Consider the following 21,269-nt stretch of genomic DNA (forward strand, 5'->3'; position numbering starts at 1 on the left):
AAAGTACTTGCTGTGTCATGAGGCCAAAGCCTTCAGTCGCTTCTCTCATCATGCTACTGTCTCTTCAGTTATTTGATGTCAAAAAAGTCTGTTCGCATGAATTGTATGGTTCCTGAATTATACCTCGATAAAGCTGGTTTTTTTTTTTTTTTTTAAGAAGTCTGTTCATAAATAAGTAGAGATGTACAGATGACCCTGGGTATGAGACACCAAAAAAGTAAACCTTTACAAGAAAATCCCCCCACTGGTAATCAGGAAACCCATTTCAGTCTTTGTTGTGCAATCAAGTTTGCTGTACTGGAGAAGCTGTTTAGGTCACACTGAAGATGCTAAAAACGTAAAGCGTCTGCGGGTCCTTTCTTCACAGGTTCGAACCATGTAGTTAATGTGGCCAAGACACGTTACACTGTGCTAGAACATTCTCATGGCTTATTTGCATTGGATTCACAGTACTAGAGTCAACAGCTGTTCTGAAGAAAGGGATGTGGTCCTTCATTTACCACAAGGGCAGAGGCGAGGACCCACAGCAGCTGGGCATCAAAATGTTGAAATCGCTAGTTTGGAGTCCGGCGCCGACTCGGGACTCAGCCTGCTGGATGTGTCCCTGGTCACAGGGCGGTTGTGTGGTTTCAAAGTGCTAGGGGGCTGTTACAGGTACTCCAGTTCCAAGGCATGATGTAGGGCCATGAGGTCCGAGTGACTGGAGACCCTCCAGAAGGGCATGGCGTGCTGCAAAGGGGCAGACAACGTGGTGAAGACAGAGAACACTCCCAGCACAGGCCCTAAAAGGCTGCGTTGGCAATCCAACATGCTGCCCACACCCCCTTATTCAGTACCGTGAAAACTGCCAGTTAAGATCTCAACATCACATCTGTTTAAAACACAAATTCAAACTTAATCCTCCCCTAAGAATACTGGACTGCATTTTAAAATGTAATTCAGGAGTCTGTTTCTTTTAAGAAGGTGATGGGTGTTTCTTAAGCAGACCTACACTGCGACTTGAATGCCGATTTCAAGCTTCAAATAAAATCCAGTAGCTATGAACAAAACCTTGTCAAACATTTGCCTTTCCAAATCTGGATCCAGTGCATTTTTCATGCTGCAAGTTTAAGCGGTTTTCCTTAGTTGGTAGTATTTTATGTTTTGCAAAACTTAATTTTACTCCTGTAAGAAGCAACTTTTTTTTTCATTTTTTGCATTGACCCTGAAACAGGTTTACCATATGGGAAATTTTAACTGAGCATCTAAGATAGTTTTTTGGTTTTTTTGGTGGTAGTTTAAAACATCTAGAAATCTAAATGATGGGCATGTTTGTGAAACACCTGAATTAACCAGAGACAAGAAAAGCAGCACACACACACAAAAAAGGTTACATCGTCCATGAGGGATAAAAACATGATTATAAACTTTACGGCTCAAAAAGCACTATACTAAGTATTTATGTATCAGCAAATTCTTTTTCTTGGTAAGAGAAAGATAATCATCACAGTTCAGAGAACACAATTCTATTAAGCCCACAGAAAACATTTTGGGTTTCTTCTACGCAAAAAATAATGTGAAGGCCTGAGTATAATTTGCAATTATAGGTCTAGGGAATTTTTAAACAATTCACACTATTAGGAGAAGATGGCATGAAAGCAAACAGAATTTAGAACAGAGGAGTTTTTTGGGGGGACTGTCTGTAAGTGACAGTAGGAGCTACTATTTTTGTGCAGATCATATAGCTGTTATCCTGGGGATGCAAACTATTGTTACTTATTAACAAGTAATCTGCTAAAAACATATACCACAGTCCAATATCATATGTAGACCTTTCTGGATTCTATACTATTTTGGAGTATCTCTATCTTTGTTATCCTTCAATAACTGTCCAGAACCAAGTACTAGAGATTTCTTTTAAAAAATTTATGATGTTCCACTTGGCAATTTTAGATCATAAAAGTAGACTGTACTATTTTGCATTCATTCATTAGTGATTTTTCGCATTCACAGGCATGGTGTAGAAGACATCCCCGGCCCACCCTCTCTCAGTCTGTGGGTGAGTAGCAGAAATGAACAACATAACTGATTCACTTTGTTATAAAGCAGAAACTAACACACCATTGTAAAGCAATTATACTCTAATAAAGATGTAAAAAAAAAAAAAAGTTACAGTAAAAATACAAAAAAAGAGAAATGAACAACAACCATGAATGTTCACCTAAAAGGAATAGGCGGGGGTAATTCCCTTTGCCTGGGGAACTGGGAGAGACACTGGTAAGAGGAGGTAATAGTTGAGCTAGTTATGAAAGGCTGATCATTCAGAAGAGCACTGTAATGTCTCTGTGCGTGTGAAGGGGGCTGGGGCAGAGGACAAAGGAGAAGTTCATTGTTAGAATACTGGCTGTGTGAGAGAAAGACAGGGCTGTGACATTACCGGCTGTAGGAACCAAGTGGTGCAGGACCTGGTTAGCCCTGTTAAAGAGTTTATTAATAATAATGATAGTTATGATTAACATTTACTAGTGACTAATTAGTCACTAGTGACTAATTAGGGGAGTCAAACGTGTTAACAAGTAATTAGAACTAATATTGCAAAATAACATTTTCCCTAACTAAGCACGTACTGATGTGAAGCTTTTATGGATCTACAAGAGCTTCCCAGGGCAACTGGGTGCAAAGTAAACAATTTTTTTTCCTGAATCAATGTTTAGTGTGGAATATTTCTTATATGAAGACAGAGAGAGATGGTGGCAAAAGAGGAAAAGAAAAGCAGGTTCTAGAATGAGGAGACCTGGGTTATACTCTCAACTCTGACTTTTGTCATGATTCAAAGTCATGTTACTAATCTCCCTGGAGCCCCAGTTTGTTTATTTGCAAAATAAGGGTTTAGGGGAAATGACTCAGGGTTGCTTCTCGGTTTAATAAAGTCTATAAACTTTTTCATTAAAATATTCTATTACTTGTACAGCTCTGTAGCTACAGATTTGTAAAGTAATATACATACATATGATCCTACTGCCAAGAACCAGCAGGCAAGACATATCTGCTGAAACTATTTCATTACAATGTAAGGCAGTGTGGGACTAAGAATCAAATTGACCTTGCCAGAGAAATGAGGTAAGAAAAATAAATAAAAGCATCAGAATTGGAAAGGGAGAAGTAAAACTATTTGCAGATGACATGATTTTATATATAGAAAATCCTAAAGACTCCAAGAAAAAAACTGTTAGATCTAATCAATGAATTCAGTAAAGTTGCAGGATACAAAAATCAGCATTTTTACACACTAAGAACAAATGATCTGATAATAAAGTGATTCCATTTACAATAAAGCATCAAAAACAATAAAATACTTAAAAAGTGAAGGATTTCTACACTGAAAATTATAAGACATGGATGAAAGAAATTGAAGAAGACACAAATAATAAATGGAAAGGTATCTCATGTTCATGGATTAGAAGAATTAATATTGTTAAAATGCCATCTACGGATTCAGTGTGATCTCTGTCGAAATTCCAATGGTGTTCTTTTACAGAAGTAGAAAAAACAATCCTAAAATGTATACAGAACTAAAAGACCCCAAATTGCCAAAGCAATCCTGAGAAAGAACAAAGTGGGAGGCAACACACTTCCTGATTTCAAGCTATATTATAAATGTATGGTAATCAAAACAGTATGGTACGGGCATGAAAACAAACACATGGAAAATGGAACAGAATCAAGAGCCCAGAAATAAACCCATGTATATATGCTAAACTAATATTTTACAAGGGAGCCAAGAATACTCACTGGAGAAAAGACAGTCTCTTCAATAAATGTTGCTGGGAATACTGGCTATTCACATGTATAAGAATGCAACGATTAACTTGAAAAGGACTAAAGACTTAAATGTAAGACCAGAAACCATAAAACTCCTATATGAAAACACTGAAAAAAATGTTTGGCTCCTTGACATCAGCCTTGGCAATTATTTTTTGGATACGACACCTAAAGCAAAAGCAACAAAATAAAAAATAAACATGTGGACTATATCAAACTAAAAAGCTTTTGCACAGCAAAAGAAACATTTGACAAAACGAAAAAAACAACCTATGGAGTGAGAAAAAAATGTTTGTAAGCCATATATCTGATGAGGGGTTAATACCATACAACTCAATAGCAAAACAAAAATAATCCAATTTAAAAATTGGGCAGAGGACCTGAATAGACATTTTTGTAAAGAAGGTATACAAATGGCCAACAGGTACATGAAGAGGTGCTCACCATCACTTCTCAGGGAAATGCAAATCAAAACCACAATGAGATACCAGCTCACGCCTGTTAGAATGGCCTTCATCAAAAAGTTAAGAGGTAACAAATGCTGATGAGGATGTAGAGAAAAGGGAGCCCTTACGCACTGTTGGTCAGAATGTAAATTGGTACAACCACTATGGAAAAGTGTATGGCAGTTCCTCAAAAAATTGAAAACAGAACTACCCCATGATTAGACAGTCTCACTTCTGGATATATACATGCCCAAAGGAAATGAAAACACTATGTTAAAGAGATATATCTGCACCCTCATGTTCATGGCAGCACTATTTACAATAGCCAAGACATGGAAGCAACCAAGGTGTCCACTGACAGATGAATGGATAAAGGCATTGTGATATATACATGATTGAATATTATTCAGCCATAAAAAAGGAAATCCTGCCATTTGGGACAACATGGACAGACGCTGAGGGCATTATGCTAAGTGAAATAAGTCACATGAAGACAAATATTGTATGATCTCACTTATGTGTGGAAGCTAAAAAAAACCCAAAAAAACCGGAAGTCATGGAAAAGGAGATTAGATTTGTGGTTACCAGAGGCAAAGGGTGGGGGAGGGGAAATTGGATGAAGGTGGCCAAAAGATACACATTTCCAGTTATAAGATAAACAAGTACTGGGGCTGTAACATACAACATGATGACTATAGTTAACACTGCTGTATGATATATGTGAAAGCTAAGAGTAGTAGATCCTAAGAGTTCCCATCACAAGAAAAAAATTTTTTTTGTATCTATAGGAGATGATGGATGTCCACAAAACTTATTGTGGTAATTATTTCACGGTATATGTTTCACAGTATATGTAAGTCAAGTCATTAGGCTGTACACCCTTAAACTTATACAGTGCTGGATGCCAATTATATCTCAAGAAAACAAAGAATCAAAATGATATATTCAGAGAGAACTCAGCGGTAAGCTGGAGAGGGTAAATTGGGCCTGTATTGACTTTGAGAAATGGGCAAATTTGGTTAGGAAGATGGAGAGGGATGGGACTCCCAGTCAGGAGATGGTACGTGACAAAGGTGGGAGGCACAGAGTACTCAGTGTGGAGGAGATGGGGCTGGAATGGTGTGTTCATAACAAACACTAATAAGAAAGGAGATATTTTTTCCAGGTAGAAGTATGTTATGCAATGTAATGAGGCACTAAAGGAAGGATGGACTGGAGGTGTGGCTGGCTGGTAGCAGAGAAACTAGGCCAAGGAACAGTGGGAATGGAGTGGGTGCAACGGATGGGAGACACACTGTAAAGACAGAGTTCTTGCTAATGGGGGATGGTTTGGAGGTAGAGAACACCAAAGCAAATCTGAGTGGGCGAACTGGTTTGGGACAGTAGAATTCATCTGCTGATATGCAGGTGGATGAAATGGGATACCTACATGGAGAGAGTCCATCAGGTAACTAGAGCCAGGGGACTAAAACGCAGCTAAACCACAAATCTTAACAACAGTGATAGCCTAAACTGATGGGTATATGATTAGTTTATCAAGATTAGCATATATTGAGAGAAGTGGGCACCAAGACCTAAATCTTGGGAAGTAGCACACGTTTTGGGATCATTAGAACCAAAATATTCCCTAATGATAAAATAAGGACACATCCTTTGTTCCTCTTGCCCACATGTGCAGCTTTCCAAATCCCCTTCTGCCAACTTTCCTCCTTGTCTGGTATTTTGCATTTATCCCTTCTGGGTATACATAAGATCAGTAACCAACTTTCCTCCTTGTCTGGTATTTTGCATTTATCCCTTCTGGGTATACATAAGAGCAGTAACCAACTTTCCTCCTTGTCTGGTATTTTGCATTTATCCCTTCTGGGTATACATAAGATCAGTAATATAAAAAGCTGGGTGTGTGGACACATGTAATTTGAATATTGCTGAATTATTAAAAATGTATTAAGAAAATGTTTCAAAACCATAAAAGCACATAACCTTTGCCCCAGGTATTGCACTTCTAGGAATTTATCCCACAGATATACTTGCCCACGCATGAACCACATAAAGACCACTCACTGCAGAACTGTTTATAATAATAAACACTGGCAACCACTGAAATGTTAAGCCCCAGGGGACTCGTTAAACTACAACATATCAAGGTAATGGAATTGTGATGCGGCCATTTATAAGAATTAGAGATGCAGAGCTCCATGTACTGATATGGAATAACTACCAGGATATATATTAAGTGAAAAAAGCAGGCACGGAAAAAAAAAGTGTATAGTTACCATTTGTATAAGAAATAAAGAACAGATCTGTGCTTTCCTATGCATATATTATCTCTAGAAAATTTGCATATGGAGGTACAAATACTTCTCAAATTGTAAATAAAGAGATATTCTGAGAACTCATGAAGCTTACTGCACAGCTTTGCTCTTTGACTATTTGTATATCTGTGTCTCCTCTGGACAGGAGTGAGCTCTTTAAGAGTAAAGATGAAATCCAATTTAAGACCTGGCATACAGTATGTGCTCATTAAGTTAAATGAACGTAATGGCTTTAGAGTAATAAAATTCTGTACTCAGTAATCCCTATGTCTCACTTAAATAAAACTAAAAGCAAAAACTTGCATTAAAAATGTTCTTTTAGAAAAAGAAGTTCTTATTTTTCTCCTAAATAAACTCACAATCAAGCATTATTAAGCAGATTCTCAGATTCATCTTGGTTTTCAGCAAGTTTTGGAATGCACATTGAAAATGGACATTTTTTGATGAAGTGTTTGTCATTATGCAGAATAATGGTGCTTGCCATCCCCCCTTCCCTCCATGTTATTCACAAGAGATTCATTTTAAGTAATTCTCTAAAAAGTAAAGTCAGAGTTATAAAAAAGGCTGTTTTTACTCTAGAAACCAAAACTGCTGTCAGTGTGCAGAAGACTATTATTTACATTTTGATTTTTAAAAAAATCATACGTAGGCCTAATTATTTTCACTTGAGGAATGTTGTATTAGGGAAACAAAAAATTTTATGGTTAAAAAAAATAAGCATGGCAGATTTTGACAACAAAGACATATATCAAAGAAAGATATCCACCAGTAGTGAGATGGCTTCTCTGAATGGTCTTTCTAGGAACAAAGAGGTGCTCAGAGAAAACTCTTACAAGAGACCTTTTTAGAATTTGTCCATTTCTTCTAGGGTGAAAAAGGGAAAGCATTTCCTCTAAGACCAGGAACAAGACAAGGATGTCTAGTCTCACCCCTATTATTCAACACAGTCTTGGAAGTCCTAGCCACAGCAATCACAGAAGAAAAAGAAATAAAAGGAATCCAAATTGGAAAAGAAGAAGTAAAACTGTCACTGTTTGCAGATGACATGATACTATACATAGAAAACCCTAAAGATGCTACCAGAAAACTACTAGAGTTCATCAATGAATTTGGTAAAGTTGCAGGATACAAAATTAATACACAGAAATCTCTTGCATTCCTATACGCTAACAATGAAAGGTCAGAAAGAGAAATCAAGGCAACAATCCCATTTACCATCACATCAAAAAGAATAAAATACATAGGAATAAACCTACATAAGGAGGCAAAAGACCTGTACTCAGAAAACTGTAAGATACTGATGAAAGCAATCAAAGATGACACCAACAGATGGAGAGATATACCATGTTCTTGGATTGGAAAAATCAACATTGTGAAAATGACTATACTGCCCCAAGCAATCTACAGATTCAATGCAATCCCTATCAAATTACCAATGGTATTTTTCACAGAACTAGAACAACAATTTTTACAATTTCTATGGAAACACAAAAGACCCCGAATAGCCAAAGCAATGTTGAGAATGAAAAACGGAGCTGGAGGAATCAGGCTCCCTGACTTCAGACTATACTACAAAGCTACAGTAATCAAGACAGTATGGCACTGGCACAAAAACAGAAACACAGATCAATGGAACAAGATAGAAAGCCCAGAGATAAACCCACATACCTATGGTCCCCTAATCTATGACAAAGGAGGCAAGAATATACAATGGAGCAGACAGTCTCTTCAATAAGTGGTGCTGGGAAAACTGGACAGCTACATGTAAAAGAATGAAGTTAGATCAATCCCTAACACCATACACAAAAATAAACTCAGAATGGATTAAAGACCTAAATATAAGACTGGACACTATAAAACTCTTAGAGGAAAACGTAGGCAGAACACTCCTGGACATAAATAGCAGCAAGATCTTTTCCGACCCACCTCCTAGAGAAATGGAAATAAAAATAAACAAATGGGACCTAATTAAACTTAGAAGCTTTTGCACAGCAAAGGAAACCATAAACAAGACGAAAACACAACCCTCAGAATGGGAGAAAATATTTGCAAACAAAACAACTGACAGGGCATTAATCTCCAAAATATACAAATAGCTCATGCAGCTCAATATCAAAAAAACAACCCAATTAAAAAATGGGCAGAAGACTTAAATAGACATTTCTCCAAAGATGACATACAAATGGCCAACTAACATGAAAAGATGCTCAACATCACTAATTATTAGAGAAATGCAAATCAAAACTACAGTGAGGTATCACCTCACACCTGTGGGAATGGCCACCATCAAAAAAATCTATAAACAATAAATGCTGGAGAGGGTGTGGACAAAAGGGAACCCTCTTGCACTGTTGGTGGGAATGTATACTGGTGCAGCCACTATGGAGAACAATATGGAGGTTCCTTAAAAAACTAAAAATAGAACTACCATATGATCCAGCAATCCCACTCCTGGGCATATATCCAGAGACAACCATAATCTGAAAGGATACGGGCACCCCAACGTTCACAGCAGCACTATTTACAATAGCCAGGACATGGAAGCAACCTAAATGTCCATTAAAGGAGGAACAGAAAAAAATGTGGTACATACAATGGAATATCAGTCATAGAAAAGAACAAAATAATGCCATTTGCAGCAACAATGGATGGACCTAGAGACTGTCACACTGAGTGAAGTAAGTCAAACAGAGAAAGACAAGTATCATATATCGCTTATATGTTGATTCTAGAAAAAGGGTACAAATGAACTTATCTACAAAACAGAAATAGAGTACAGATATAGAAAACAAAGTTATGGTTATCAGGGGGTAAGTGGTGGGGGAGGGATAAATTGGAAGACTGGGATTGACATAAACACAGTACTATATATAAGATAGATAATAACTAAGTAAGGACCTACTGTATATAGCACAGGGAACTTCACTGTGTATAGCACAGGGAACTTCACTCGATATTATGTAATGGCCTATATGGGAAAAGAAAAGAGTCTAAAAAAGAGTTGATATATGTATATGTATAACAGATTCACTTTCTGTACACCTGAAACTAATACAACATTGTAAATCAACTATACTCCCATAAAAATTTTGAAAAAAGATCTTTTTAGAATAACGTTGTTTTTTTAAAAAACAAAGGTATTTCTAACCTTTTCTCTTTGAAGGGTTTTTTTTTTTTTAATGATATGGATTATAGAATTAGATAAAATTACTGATGAAACTCCTGGGACTGTATTGCTAAAGAGAACAAAGGTGACAGAGCAGACTTCAACTGACCATAACAAAACAGGTAACTGGCAGAATACTTACTAGTTTTCATTTCCGGGCTTAAAAAAATAACTACCTCTAGCAAAAGAACATTATTTAGGGAGATGAAAGACATCTCTACAGGCAAGAGAGGAGAGTGTTGTATTAGATTTTTTAAAGGACATAGGAAATGAAGAGAGGCAGCTAAATGGTTAAAATTGATTTAGAAGAAATGCAAAATGTTTTGATTCACTGTTTGTGGTTCACTGTTAGTTTTATTTAATCTGAAATGCTTGTGAACCAAATTATAAACTAGAATTAATGATTTTTAAAATTTTAATCATGAGTGTAAAATTGGGAGAAAGAGAACACAACATAGTTCTATCTACCTCCCCAAAGGAAAGAAACAGTGCACACTATATTCCAACAATTAAAAAAAAGCATTAAAATGCTTTTTTTGTAAATCAAATCATATTTAAGATATGTAAGTAAAGTCAGTAATTTGAAGGAACTTTGCTGAATCTCACAGATATAATTGGCTTCAAATCCTAGTTTGGTGACTTTCTAGCTGTGTGAGCTTGGCCAAAGTATTTACCTTCCTGTGCCTCAGTTTCCTCATCTATAAAAGAGGTCTGAGGGCTCCTGCCTCATAGAATTGTTGTGAGGATTTAATGAGATAATGGATAGGAAGTGCCTAAAAGAGGTTCTGGGACATAATAAGGGCTTTATAACTGATAGTAAGGGATAACAACCATCTCTTTATTTCTTTAGCTTGAATTTTCATATAGAGTTTGCTAAATTGTAGTCTTCCCTTAAATTAAATATTAAATATTCTCTATTTCTATGCAGAACCCCACACATTAAATATACTCACGCACTAAGTACTGCTGTTTAAATACTAGTTAACCTAGAAAGGCTAGACAGACTATAAGAAAGGAATGGTCAATTTGTCCCTCAGGATGATAGATTTATGACATCTGAATCATATGCACAGTTATTAGGAATCTGACTCTTTCTGAAAAATCTGTACATTTACAAACACACATAAAGTTCTTACAACTCCTGGTTACAGTTTCATTAGAGTTCCCATGCTGGTAGCTCTCAAGGTGCAAAGAGTTCCTTTGTAACAGAGAGTACTGGACTGATTACATACACTCATCCCAAGAAATCAGAACAGAAAGCTGAAGCTACAAGCATTCATTTACAGTCAAAAAATTTAAAGAGGATGTTCGTCGTAGGCAGCTGCCTATTTCTTTTTGGTATAGGTGTGTGCGTTTGTCCTGAATAGAAAGAATAACATGTCCGAAGACAAACAGTGGAAATAAATTTAACTGTTCTTCAAAGAGAGCAAATACTCAGTACTGTTACTACTTTCAATTCTAACATCAAATCACGAATTCCTTTACTCTTCCCATCTTGTGTTCACCCACACAAATATCTAAGAAACATACTTGTGTTCTTTGAATTTTAGGTCATCACTTTCATAAACATTCTTCTGTCTACCACAAGCTAGAAAGCCACATTTTGGCAACCTTCTCTTAAAATTAAAATATTTTGGTGAGTACTAGGTGGAGAAGGACCAGCTTGGAAGGCAGATGGACACACCTTGGCCCTGGGCCATACTGGCATGAAATGCTGCTCTTCAATTCTGTGATGCTCAGAGGTGCAAATCTATTCCATGTTCCCATAGCCACTAGGAGGTCCTGTCTAGAAATGGCAGGGGATTCCAGAGGCTTTCTCAGGAAAAAGATTTGAGTCTGGATGTGCACCAAATATTCTCTTTAACTCTCCAGGGTTGAGTTTTGGGTACTCTGTTTAGTCTGGGAAAGATTTCTCTTTATGAAGACAGCCCAAAGGGCTAACAGATGTACCTAATGACAATGGTGGTTGGCCACTGGTGAAGCTGGAACACAGAATTAGTGCTTAGATGGCAAATACCGCTTAGAATCAAGCTTTAATAAAGTGTGTGTGGGTTTCTACCAGCACCGAACACACGTGGGGAGACTGGGCACATTGTGTATCTATGGGTGTAAGTGAAATCTATTATTTATAGAATTAGGGTCAGCTTCTATGCTTTTACTGGAATTCAGAGGCACTGAAGGTGAATTAAGTATTCTTGGACTCTATAAGGAGGCTGGCCACGTGCCATGCTTAATGCTGCATCTATGGGCTGGTGCCATTTCTGGAGTATACTGGAATATTCCAGAAGAGCTTGCCTCCTTTATGGAAAAGTGACTTCTATGAGTGAGTGTATGGGGAAGAGAAGAAAAAAATTATTCTATTGGTTAATCTCATAAAATAATTAATGCTCTTCAATTTAAGAAATATTAGTGCAGGGCTGTGCCAAGATTTAGGGAACTGTAAAAAAAAAAAAAAAAAAAATGAAGACAGAGTCTCAAACAGCAATCAAGCAAAATAAGATCCCTACATCTCAGGAGCTCACACTTTACTGCTGAAACAGGCACATGTGCAAATAATTAATAATAATAGCTACCATTTGTTGCATACTTCATATGTATCAGGCTCTGTTTTATACCTGAACTAAATCTAATCCTTAAAATAGCCAATGAGCTAGGTGCTGCTATAATCTCCATGTACAGTTACGGAAAGAGAATGGTAAAGTAACTTTTTCGAAGTCACAGAACGGGTAAATGGTAGAGCTGTCATTCAAACCCAGGGTATCTGGCTCAAGAATCCAAGTTATTTACCAGAGCTTCTGCAATTAAAGTATAAGTGGTGCTACTATAACTGAGTTCGTATAAACAAAGGAAATAGAAAAGGTGGTATGTAAACTGGATTTTGAGAAATGAGTGAGACAATGACAGTAGGGCACTGGGAAGAGGAGCATTCCAGGCACAACAGCAGCAGGAAGGAGGTGCTGGGCGTGGCCAAAGGAGGGTAAGCAGACCAACGTGCCTACGTTGTTTCTAGATTGTGAAGACCCTGAGTGCCAGGCTAAGGAATGTGGCTCCTTCCTCCTTCCCCCTCTTTAAAATACAATAAAGGACATTCACGAGAAAGCTTTTGCTACGGGAAATGACAGAATCACACTTGCAGGGATGCAGAAGAATAAAAAGAAGTATCATGGGCAAACGGGGAGTCAAGGGACCTGCTCCTTTCCTCCTTTTCGAGCATCCCCAAAAGAGGCAAAGCATTGACCTCGTGATCAAAAGAAGGCACCGTACTCTAGGGCAGAGAACAGTTTTGCAAGCCAGCTCTGATTAGCTCCTAGAATCTTTCTGAACTGATGTCTGGAAGGTTCTTAGGCTGCATCCTGGCTCAGGTAACGGACGTCTAATCACCTGGCGATGTCTGCCATGGGTGCAGAAAGCGGCAGGAGCAGGCATGTGTGCTGTCTCTGTTCCGGATGATGGCTGCAGAACTAAGCCTCCTTTTCTGCTCCCCAAGTCTACTTTCTGTGAAGACCAACCGTCCATGACCCCCGAGCTTGTGAATACCACTCTTCAAAGAGCTCGCTTCAATAATGACTTAATTCTACTCTGCGCTTGGTCAGCGCTTATGGTTCAGAACACATTCATAATCTGTTTCAGAGAAATGGCATGTGTTTAAATGATCCGGTTCTGAAGATTCTGAGGAGTAAGAAAAATTAAAGGGCACAAGAGGCACCAAGGAGGAACACTCACCTTTTTCGCCCCTTGTTCCTCTTCCACACCGTCTCCTATGACAACATACACCACTTTTCTTCCAAACCTCTGAATTATCCTCTCAAAACAGCTTTCCTTTCCTAATGAACAAAAGTACATTGTGAAAAAATGTAAAGTTTGAGTAAGTCAGCACTCTAGGGCTTAAACTTTTTATATAAAATGCTTTTTCCATGCTTCTGATCCAAGTCTATCGTACTTGTGCAAACTAGGAAAAGAGTGCTTTTATATGCCGTTTGGGGAGCATGTAGAACAGCACAATACAGCAAAAACTGTAAATGAACGACCCATGTGGTGTCCTGTCCCTTGGGAATGGACAATTTTAGTACTTTTTCTCCCCCAAGACTCATTTATTAAAAAGTAGAATCTAGATCTCAGTAGAGCATTTGGTGGAAAAAGTATTGTTTGGAAATAGTACTTTTCCCCCTACAAGCTGAGACTAAATGAAAGCATGCCATTCTGGCAAAATATTTTAACTTGACTTAAAAAATGTTTCATGATCTATCAAACTCTGAATACAGTATCTGATCGAAAGACTGTTGACAAGGATGAACAAAACCGAAGGATTGGTTTTGTTACGGGAAGAGAAATCCAACACTGGACTTAGTTTATCCCTTCATTTTCAGGTTGGGATGCTCTTTGAATGAAAGACACCCTCCCCCCACCCAGGCCTAATGCGTTGACCTGAAATATTCTTGGAAAACTGTTTCTGAAATGAATGTCAGGTAATTTGGCGCCCTACAAGAGAGAGCGTGCTTACCTGGCCCAGACACCTAATGCTCAGTAAAGCGCTTTCCTAGAGGAAAAGTGGGATAAAGGTAACAGGATACCTGTACCTATCTATTATCTTTCCCATGTCAAGACTTAGTTTAGGCGCCCGTGGCAGCTACACTGTAGGCACGTCCCTGTAGTTAATGCGGCCATTGTTGCTTCTTGGAGCAGGAACTGGGGTTCCAAGTCCTGGGCTGCCAATAAGGTCATTTTAATGGACAATGGGACAGTTTATAGGTTTCAAATGTGAATGGCTGAACGGGGCCTGTACCTCTTTCAAATAAGGATCAGATATACACACGAACAAATTGCTTGTTTGCTTAAACAAATGTCTGCTTTATATTTGTATTTTGCACTAAAATCTCTAGTTTGCATCTGACAGAACGAAATAAGGCCAGCCTTCTTCAAAGGATGTCATTTCAGTGCTTCTTCAGTTGCCCACTAACCTGTGAAATATTAAATCACCTTGAGAAACAAATACAAAGGATGGTTTTCACTGCAAAAAATATGTAACCAAACAGTCAGATGTCATGAAACTTTCTTTCCCCGCTTAGAGGGAAATGTTTATGTGGCTTTGTAAAGTTTCCTTTTTGTGGAAAAAAGGAAGGTAAACTCAATGTTATTTAAAAGTAAGTCCCCAACCTTTCTGGCACCAGGGATTGGTTTCATGGAAGACCATTTTTCCGTGGACCGAGGGGGTGGGGGTGGGGGGTGGTCAGGGGCCGGGAGATGGGGATGGTTCAGGCAGCAACCCCAGCAATGCTTTGCTCCCCCTTCCGCCGCTCAGCTCCTGCCGGTCGTGTGGGGCGGGGAACCCTGGCCTACGAGGAAAATTCCTGGTGGTTTTCTGCATTGATCCCCAAATTAGATCTCATTTGATGGCAAAACTCGTAGCAACTTACAGGAGTTTCAATCCCTACTTTTTTTTTTTATTAAAAATATCATGGAAAAGTGATTCTACCTATGGTCTTGAGATCGTTTCTACCACCGTACAATTTTTAAATCAAAGTTTTATTCTAGACTGAAAACAATTAAAGAAGTCCAATATGGCAAACAAAATGCCCATTAAAAAAATACTTTCTTGATTGTTATTGTAACTTCCTATTATCCTCGCATTTTCAAATTATTTGGGATTAAAGTTCAATGTGCATGACGTGTAATACGCTAATTGTTCTTTTCTTCTGGGAAGTTAAGTGCTATCCCTTCTGTATTATATGCTCATTTGGAATATGTTCTTTCTTTCATGTGCTGATAAACCTTTCCCTCGGATCCTTGTTTACAAAACACAATGATTCCTCTTTACTGATACAGATAGAATAAAGACCTGAGTTCGTGGAAACTGATTGCTATTTTATATGACACCATATAAAAATTCAAGTTCTACTGGGCTACTAGGAATTCTATTTGGTATACTCCTTTCGTTTTATAAGTATTTTCCAGTATTCTCTCCTTGGCCCTTCTCAGGAGGCATCAGTCATTCTCAAACTCCAACTATTTCCAACTTGACAGGGCTATCTGAATATCCCATCGGTTTTTCAAACTCACATTGGTAAGATCAAACCCTTATTATCTTTGCCATCAAACCTGATTTCCCCATCAGCTAACAGTGTCACTGCTGACCCAGTTGCCTAAAAGAAACCTCTGTGTCAGCCTTCTTCTGAATAAACAACCATTTATTCACCCATTTCATTCAACACTGACTGAGTACCTACCATGTGCTGGGCCCTGTAGCCACCATGATGAGTGAGATGGACAGACTCAGTTATCAAGGAGGCTATGGACAAATAACTGAACAAGCAATTTTTTAGTGACAATTTAGTAAGTTCTTTGAAGGAGAAGTGCAAGCCAAATAGATAGGGGTTCTGTTTTGCACCTTTTTCTTTAGCCAGAAACAACCTTCTTTCCACCTACCAGGATACTCATCCTCCTTTCCTAGGACTCACTTACATAACATTCATCTCATTAGGGCAACATACGAGGCCACTTCTGATAAGACCCAAGTCTACCTTTCCAGCAACAGCTTCCCATGGGCATTGCATATTAATCACCCGGGACGACTCACAAGTCCCTCAGCAGGGAACACATTTTAATTCCTCCGTCACTTTGCTCTCACTAGCCATCTGCCTAGTAAACTCTTATTTACCCTTCTCTACCCAGCTCAAATGTCATATCTTCCCTTTACTCTTAACTGACACGTGCCCTCTGCTGCCTCCTGGGTGGGAGTGAATGCTCTCCCATTGAAGTACACATTTGGGCACTTAGTGGTAGGACCCCTTAGGCTGTGGAAGGGAGTCTGCTGGACCTTGGAATCAGAGAGATCTACTTTGACCTTAACTTTACCAGCTGTTAACTTGAACAATTAAGTCTCTGCGCTTTAGTTTTCTCAGCTGAAAAATGGAAAGGCTTCAAAGACTGACTTTAATATGTAAAATGTTTAGTACAATTCTTGATAAATGCTTATTTACATACTACTTTGTCATATTATAGTTATTTTGATGTCTGCTTCCCCTGCTAGAGATAATGAACTCCCTAAGGAAAGAGCCATGTCTTCTTTTCATCCCGACTTCTGTCTTGTCTTGGTTTATATCTTAACTAAATTTCCCATTAGTCTTCTTTCCCAACTACATTTCCTTCTTGCAAGAATTTTTTTGATCCCCATAACAAAAATGGGAACTCAGTCATTTACACATGTTGTAAAATAAGGTGAAGAAAATAGTTCCAGTAATAATAATTTATTATTAGAGTTGTTTAATTAAAGCTGCTATGGGTTATTTAATTTCTACTTTGTATATTTCTATACAACGACTTGTTTAAGTTTATAAAATATTTTCATTGATGTTGCCTAAGAGAATAAAAATAAGATAATAATCTAGAAGTGATTCTAAGTTGCCTATAGCTAAAACGCGTAGGTTTTAATGTTCGCCAGTAAAGTAACATTTTCTGAGTTCAACTACATGGATTGTGCTTTATACTTCTCTTGATATCTAAAGCCAGTTTTGACAATAAAATGGGTTAAATCACTCTTCTAGTTTTCTGATATTCAGCATTCTGAAAAAAGTGGTCCTGTTTATCGCCTTTCATTGTTACTAGCCTGAAAGCAAAGGGTTGACTGTTAAATAAATTAATTAAAAAGCAGCTTACCAATTTTAGTGGCACTGTAAATATTTTCTATGGGAAACACAATCCCTAATCCATACAGCAGGACTTTCGCCAATGCTGGGATAAGCTGAGTAGTTGTTACTAAAATATTCACACAGTTCGTCCTGTGAGAATACAAAGAAAAAAAAAAAAAGACAGTTGAAAATGAAATCTCCAAAACGAACATGCACAGCTTGTTTTCAGGCAAAGGCACTTTGTATGAAGTGACCTGGGGAGAACTTACCGGGAGTGAATGAGTGTGAGAGCTTTCAGGGCCAGTGTCAACCAGGAGTCTGTCAGGGCTTCAATCTCGGCCCTCAGCTGCAACCAGGCTTCCCTCTTAGCTGGACCAAGCAGACCTGTGGATTTAAAAGCACATGAACTACTTCCTCACTAACGTGTCTCATCAACTTTATAAACAGTAAACACTTAAAACTACTCGAATACTACCCTCAAGCTTCATAATATACTAAGCAATTTTTCACGTTATCATTCATTTGACAAATATTTAGCACTGTGGGGAACATCTATTGGTTTTGCATTCCTAGCATCCTTCTTCTGGCTACAGACGTCATCTCTTCTTTTGGGGGAGCCTACTCTCCCCCATCCTCCAACCGCGAAGATTGAGCAGAGCAGACCCTACCCTCTGGCTCCCAGAATAGCCATATGTCCTCAGCTTGGCTAGTGAAAGGCTGTTTTGGAACTTTTGCTCAATCTATTGGGAAAGACACTTTCCACCCCATGGAGGTGCTAGACTGGTAGCATGTAAGACTGGGTCTACTGGTAGGCACGTTTGCCACCTTTGGGGAGGCGGTAATTTTCCAAAGGAAATTACAGGCCAAAGATTACTGATTGCATCATCTGAGCATCTGGATTTAGCCATGCCAGAAACCAACACCACCTAAACTTTTCATTAGGTCAACATGTTCCTTTTCATACCAAAGCCATTTTGAACCACAATCAAAAGATCCAAGCTAATGCAAACATCTACCCGGTAGAAGGAGCTTTATGATTCGTTTTAAGTCCTTTAGGCAGGAGGTCAAGAAACTTACTCCAGGTCACACCATTACTAAGGAATGGAGCGAGGACTAGACTAGCCTGGCCGGGGCAGCTGGCTCTAGTCTGTTACTTCTGTCACTCAGTCACAGCAGAATAATCACTGGTTAGATGAAACGGCTCTCAAAAACAGCTATTCTATCCAAAAAAGTGTGATGTAAAAGTGTGTGGTACTTTGAGCATCTTATCAAGACTATCTTAACTAACCCAGTAACCTACTGGTGATAGTCACTTGCCTCCAACATTATTTTTGTAGGTATTGTAGATCTCTTTTACTCGTCTGTAACGGAAGGCCAACTTTCTCATCCAGTCTACACCGCCACGCACACCGGTTGCCAAGCATAAATTAGCGCTGGTTGCCGCAGCAGGAAAGCCATCTGTTCCAAAGTTATATGTGCTATTTAGATGCAAGAAAAGCCCAAAGTTAACCAAACAGAAACGTCATCTTAATAAGCTGAGCAAGTAAGCTATAACATGGAGCCCATCACTTCCCATTCATGGGCTCACCTTAGGTCTTGTCCATTGTCATCCGAAGAGACATCATCTATATGAACTTGGTCACATTCCTAAAATGCAATGAAAATGATACACGTTAATTTTCAAAAAGCATCTACATTTATCTACATTTTTTGGAGGGGGGAAAATCCACACAAGCCTGTTTAAAAAAAAAAAAGCCCCAACACTGTAATTGGAGTGTTTTCCAACCACGGCAATCAGTAGGTGGCAGTCTAGTTAAATTGACATTTTTACCTACTTCGGGTCCTTTTACAATATAAGAAACGAGCAATGTCATTAAGGACTACTGTTATTCGGGTTCAGAAAACACATTTTTGTGTTTAGAAAGGAAAGTGATTGATTGAAAACAATTAGCATATGTGTTTCATAAACCTCAGGTACCTGAAGACATCGTGCTGCTCCGAGCTGATTCAGTCAATGCCGAAGCGTAACTGAAACCAGACATTTCGGTAAATCTAACATGCTAGAAAAATTAAACCTGATGCTAACTGCCAATGAAATTATGACCTCTGATTGCTGTCGAGCCACACACCAACACAGCCTGAGGCCAGCGTGTGGAGGAGCCCAGACTAGAAAATCTGTTACTGGTTTGCCATTGATTTGAGAGATGCAAGTTTTATTCTGTGTGTGTGTGTGTGTGTGTGTGTGCGCGCGCGTGCGTGCGTGTGTGTGTGCGTGTGCGTGTAGGAAAAAAGCATGGGAGACTTCACAACCTAAATAAAAATAATCAAACCACGAGATGTTTTTTTTTTTACTGTTTTTAAAACTTTTAAACTTTTTTTACCTGTTTCACTATTATTACATATTCATTTTAAATATCGGATTGATGAGTTGATTATAGAATAATACGAGTTGAACAGACCTGATTTTAAAATCCCAATCCATGTGTAAAGTGTTTAGAATAGGTGTAACTGTGGGTTAAAGCTCAGTTGGACGGGTTCATGTTGATACACCTGCTCACATATAAGCACGCCCACATCTTACTGCTGTGTCCCCAGCCCCCAGCATCATTGTGGGAAGAGCAGACACTCAGTAAACGTTTGTTGAACAAATGAAGGCAAACTAATTTGGAGACAGACACGGTCCCTAGTCCAGAAACGAGTAACACACACTTGGCACGCTTTAATGTTTTGTTATGATTCTCCTCTTGGCAGTCAGCCTCCAGGTACCCCCAGAGGCCGTTCTGACACTTATTTCCATTAAAAGTTTTCGTTAAAAAATTTTTAAAAGAAAATTTCAGGCGTGCATCCTGTATTTTAAAAATGTTCTTCAGACTAAAGCTCTGGTTATCTTTCCTATAGAGTTAATTTTATAGAATCTAGCCTGTCTGTCCCTCTAATGCTTCACATCCAATGTATAACAAGATGCCATAGGTAAGCACCACAGGAATAGAAGGTGTATTTTTATGTTGCTGGTTCCTTCTGGACAAATTCTTTTCTCTCCATGGATTTGTGAGGAAAAGAGCAGGAGATAGAAGTGGAAAGAAACTCAAACCAGCTGTTCCTTAACAGAATTAAAATCCTGACCCCCCAACCTCTTCTTTCTAAAGCATCTATTTTCCAGGCAACCCTCTCCCAGCAAGCAGCAAGTTCCAAGGAGGAAAGGACTTTGACCTTGTAACCCTCCCCTGCTCTCCCGAGGTCCGTAACCCCAGATAAGAAAAAAAAAAAAAGAATAAAAGTCTAGGAGGCCTCACAGGCAGGACTGTGAATTTAACATTTAAAAAAACAGGTCATTCCTGCAAAACATGTTTGGAAACTTCTCAGAGTTATTCATTATACATAATTCGGAGGGTGAAAGATGAATGATAGTTGTGTTTTTTCAACAACGTACTTATTCTGGGTTTAAAGAATTACTAAATCGTGACTTTCTGCTATCTAGCCATTTATCTAGCCAGAAATACAAAAATGACGCTGTTGGTAAACTACTCTTTTAGGGTGCGTGGTTAGTTACAACACAAACAAATGCAGAAAAGTGTACTCCCCGCAAACAAACAAAAACCCTAAAGCCTTAGCGCCGCAGTGGAGGATTTTTCTCTCTTGGGAGAGAGAACGGAGAGGAGGAGGAAGTTGAGAAATTAGAAGAGGAAAAGATATGTTAAAGAGAATTTAATTCAAGGAATCAACGGTGACCTAAAGTTACTTGGTTAATTCTAGGGGTGGGAGGAATTCTTTGCAAAAACAGGGTGTTAAGAGGCTTTTCTTAAGCTAACGCTCTTGAAAATCTCCATTACTAACAGAGCAGCCGTTATCTTCTAATGACTGTTGATGACTCTACGGTGGCTATTGTCCATCCACATCCTGTATTTGTTTTCTCCTG

General features: G+C 38.6%; 1 protein-coding gene across 11 annotated transcripts in view; it reads right to left on the reverse strand.

Annotated features, from left to right (window-relative positions):
* Positions 1-648: 648 nt before the first annotated feature.
* Positions 649-21,269, reverse strand: part of EYA1 (EYA transcriptional coactivator and phosphatase 1) — a 152,760-nt gene continuing 132,139 nt past the window's right edge. For 10 of the 11 annotated variants that reach the window (XM_065895447.1, XM_065895446.1, XM_065895442.1 and 7 more), the window contains 6 exons: positions 18,942-19,000; positions 18,671-18,831; positions 17,623-17,737; positions 17,382-17,503; positions 13,452-13,552; positions 649-729 (listed from right to left, as the gene is read on the reverse strand). In XM_065895447.1, the coding sequence (XP_065751519.1) occupies positions 649-729; positions 13,452-13,552; positions 17,382-17,503; positions 17,623-17,737; positions 18,671-18,831; positions 18,942-19,000 (639 nt within the window). The remainder of the gene's footprint in view (positions 730-13,451; positions 13,553-17,381; positions 17,504-17,622; positions 17,738-18,670; positions 18,832-18,941; positions 19,001-21,269) is intronic. The other variant, XM_065895443.1, reaches the window with a different exon arrangement.

The sequence above is a fragment of the Phocoena phocoena genome, chromosome 17 (genome assembly GCF_963924675.1).
Source record: "Phocoena phocoena chromosome 17, mPhoPho1.1, whole genome shotgun sequence".
Classification (NCBI taxonomy): Eukaryota; Metazoa; Chordata; class Mammalia; order Artiodactyla; family Phocoenidae; genus Phocoena; species Phocoena phocoena.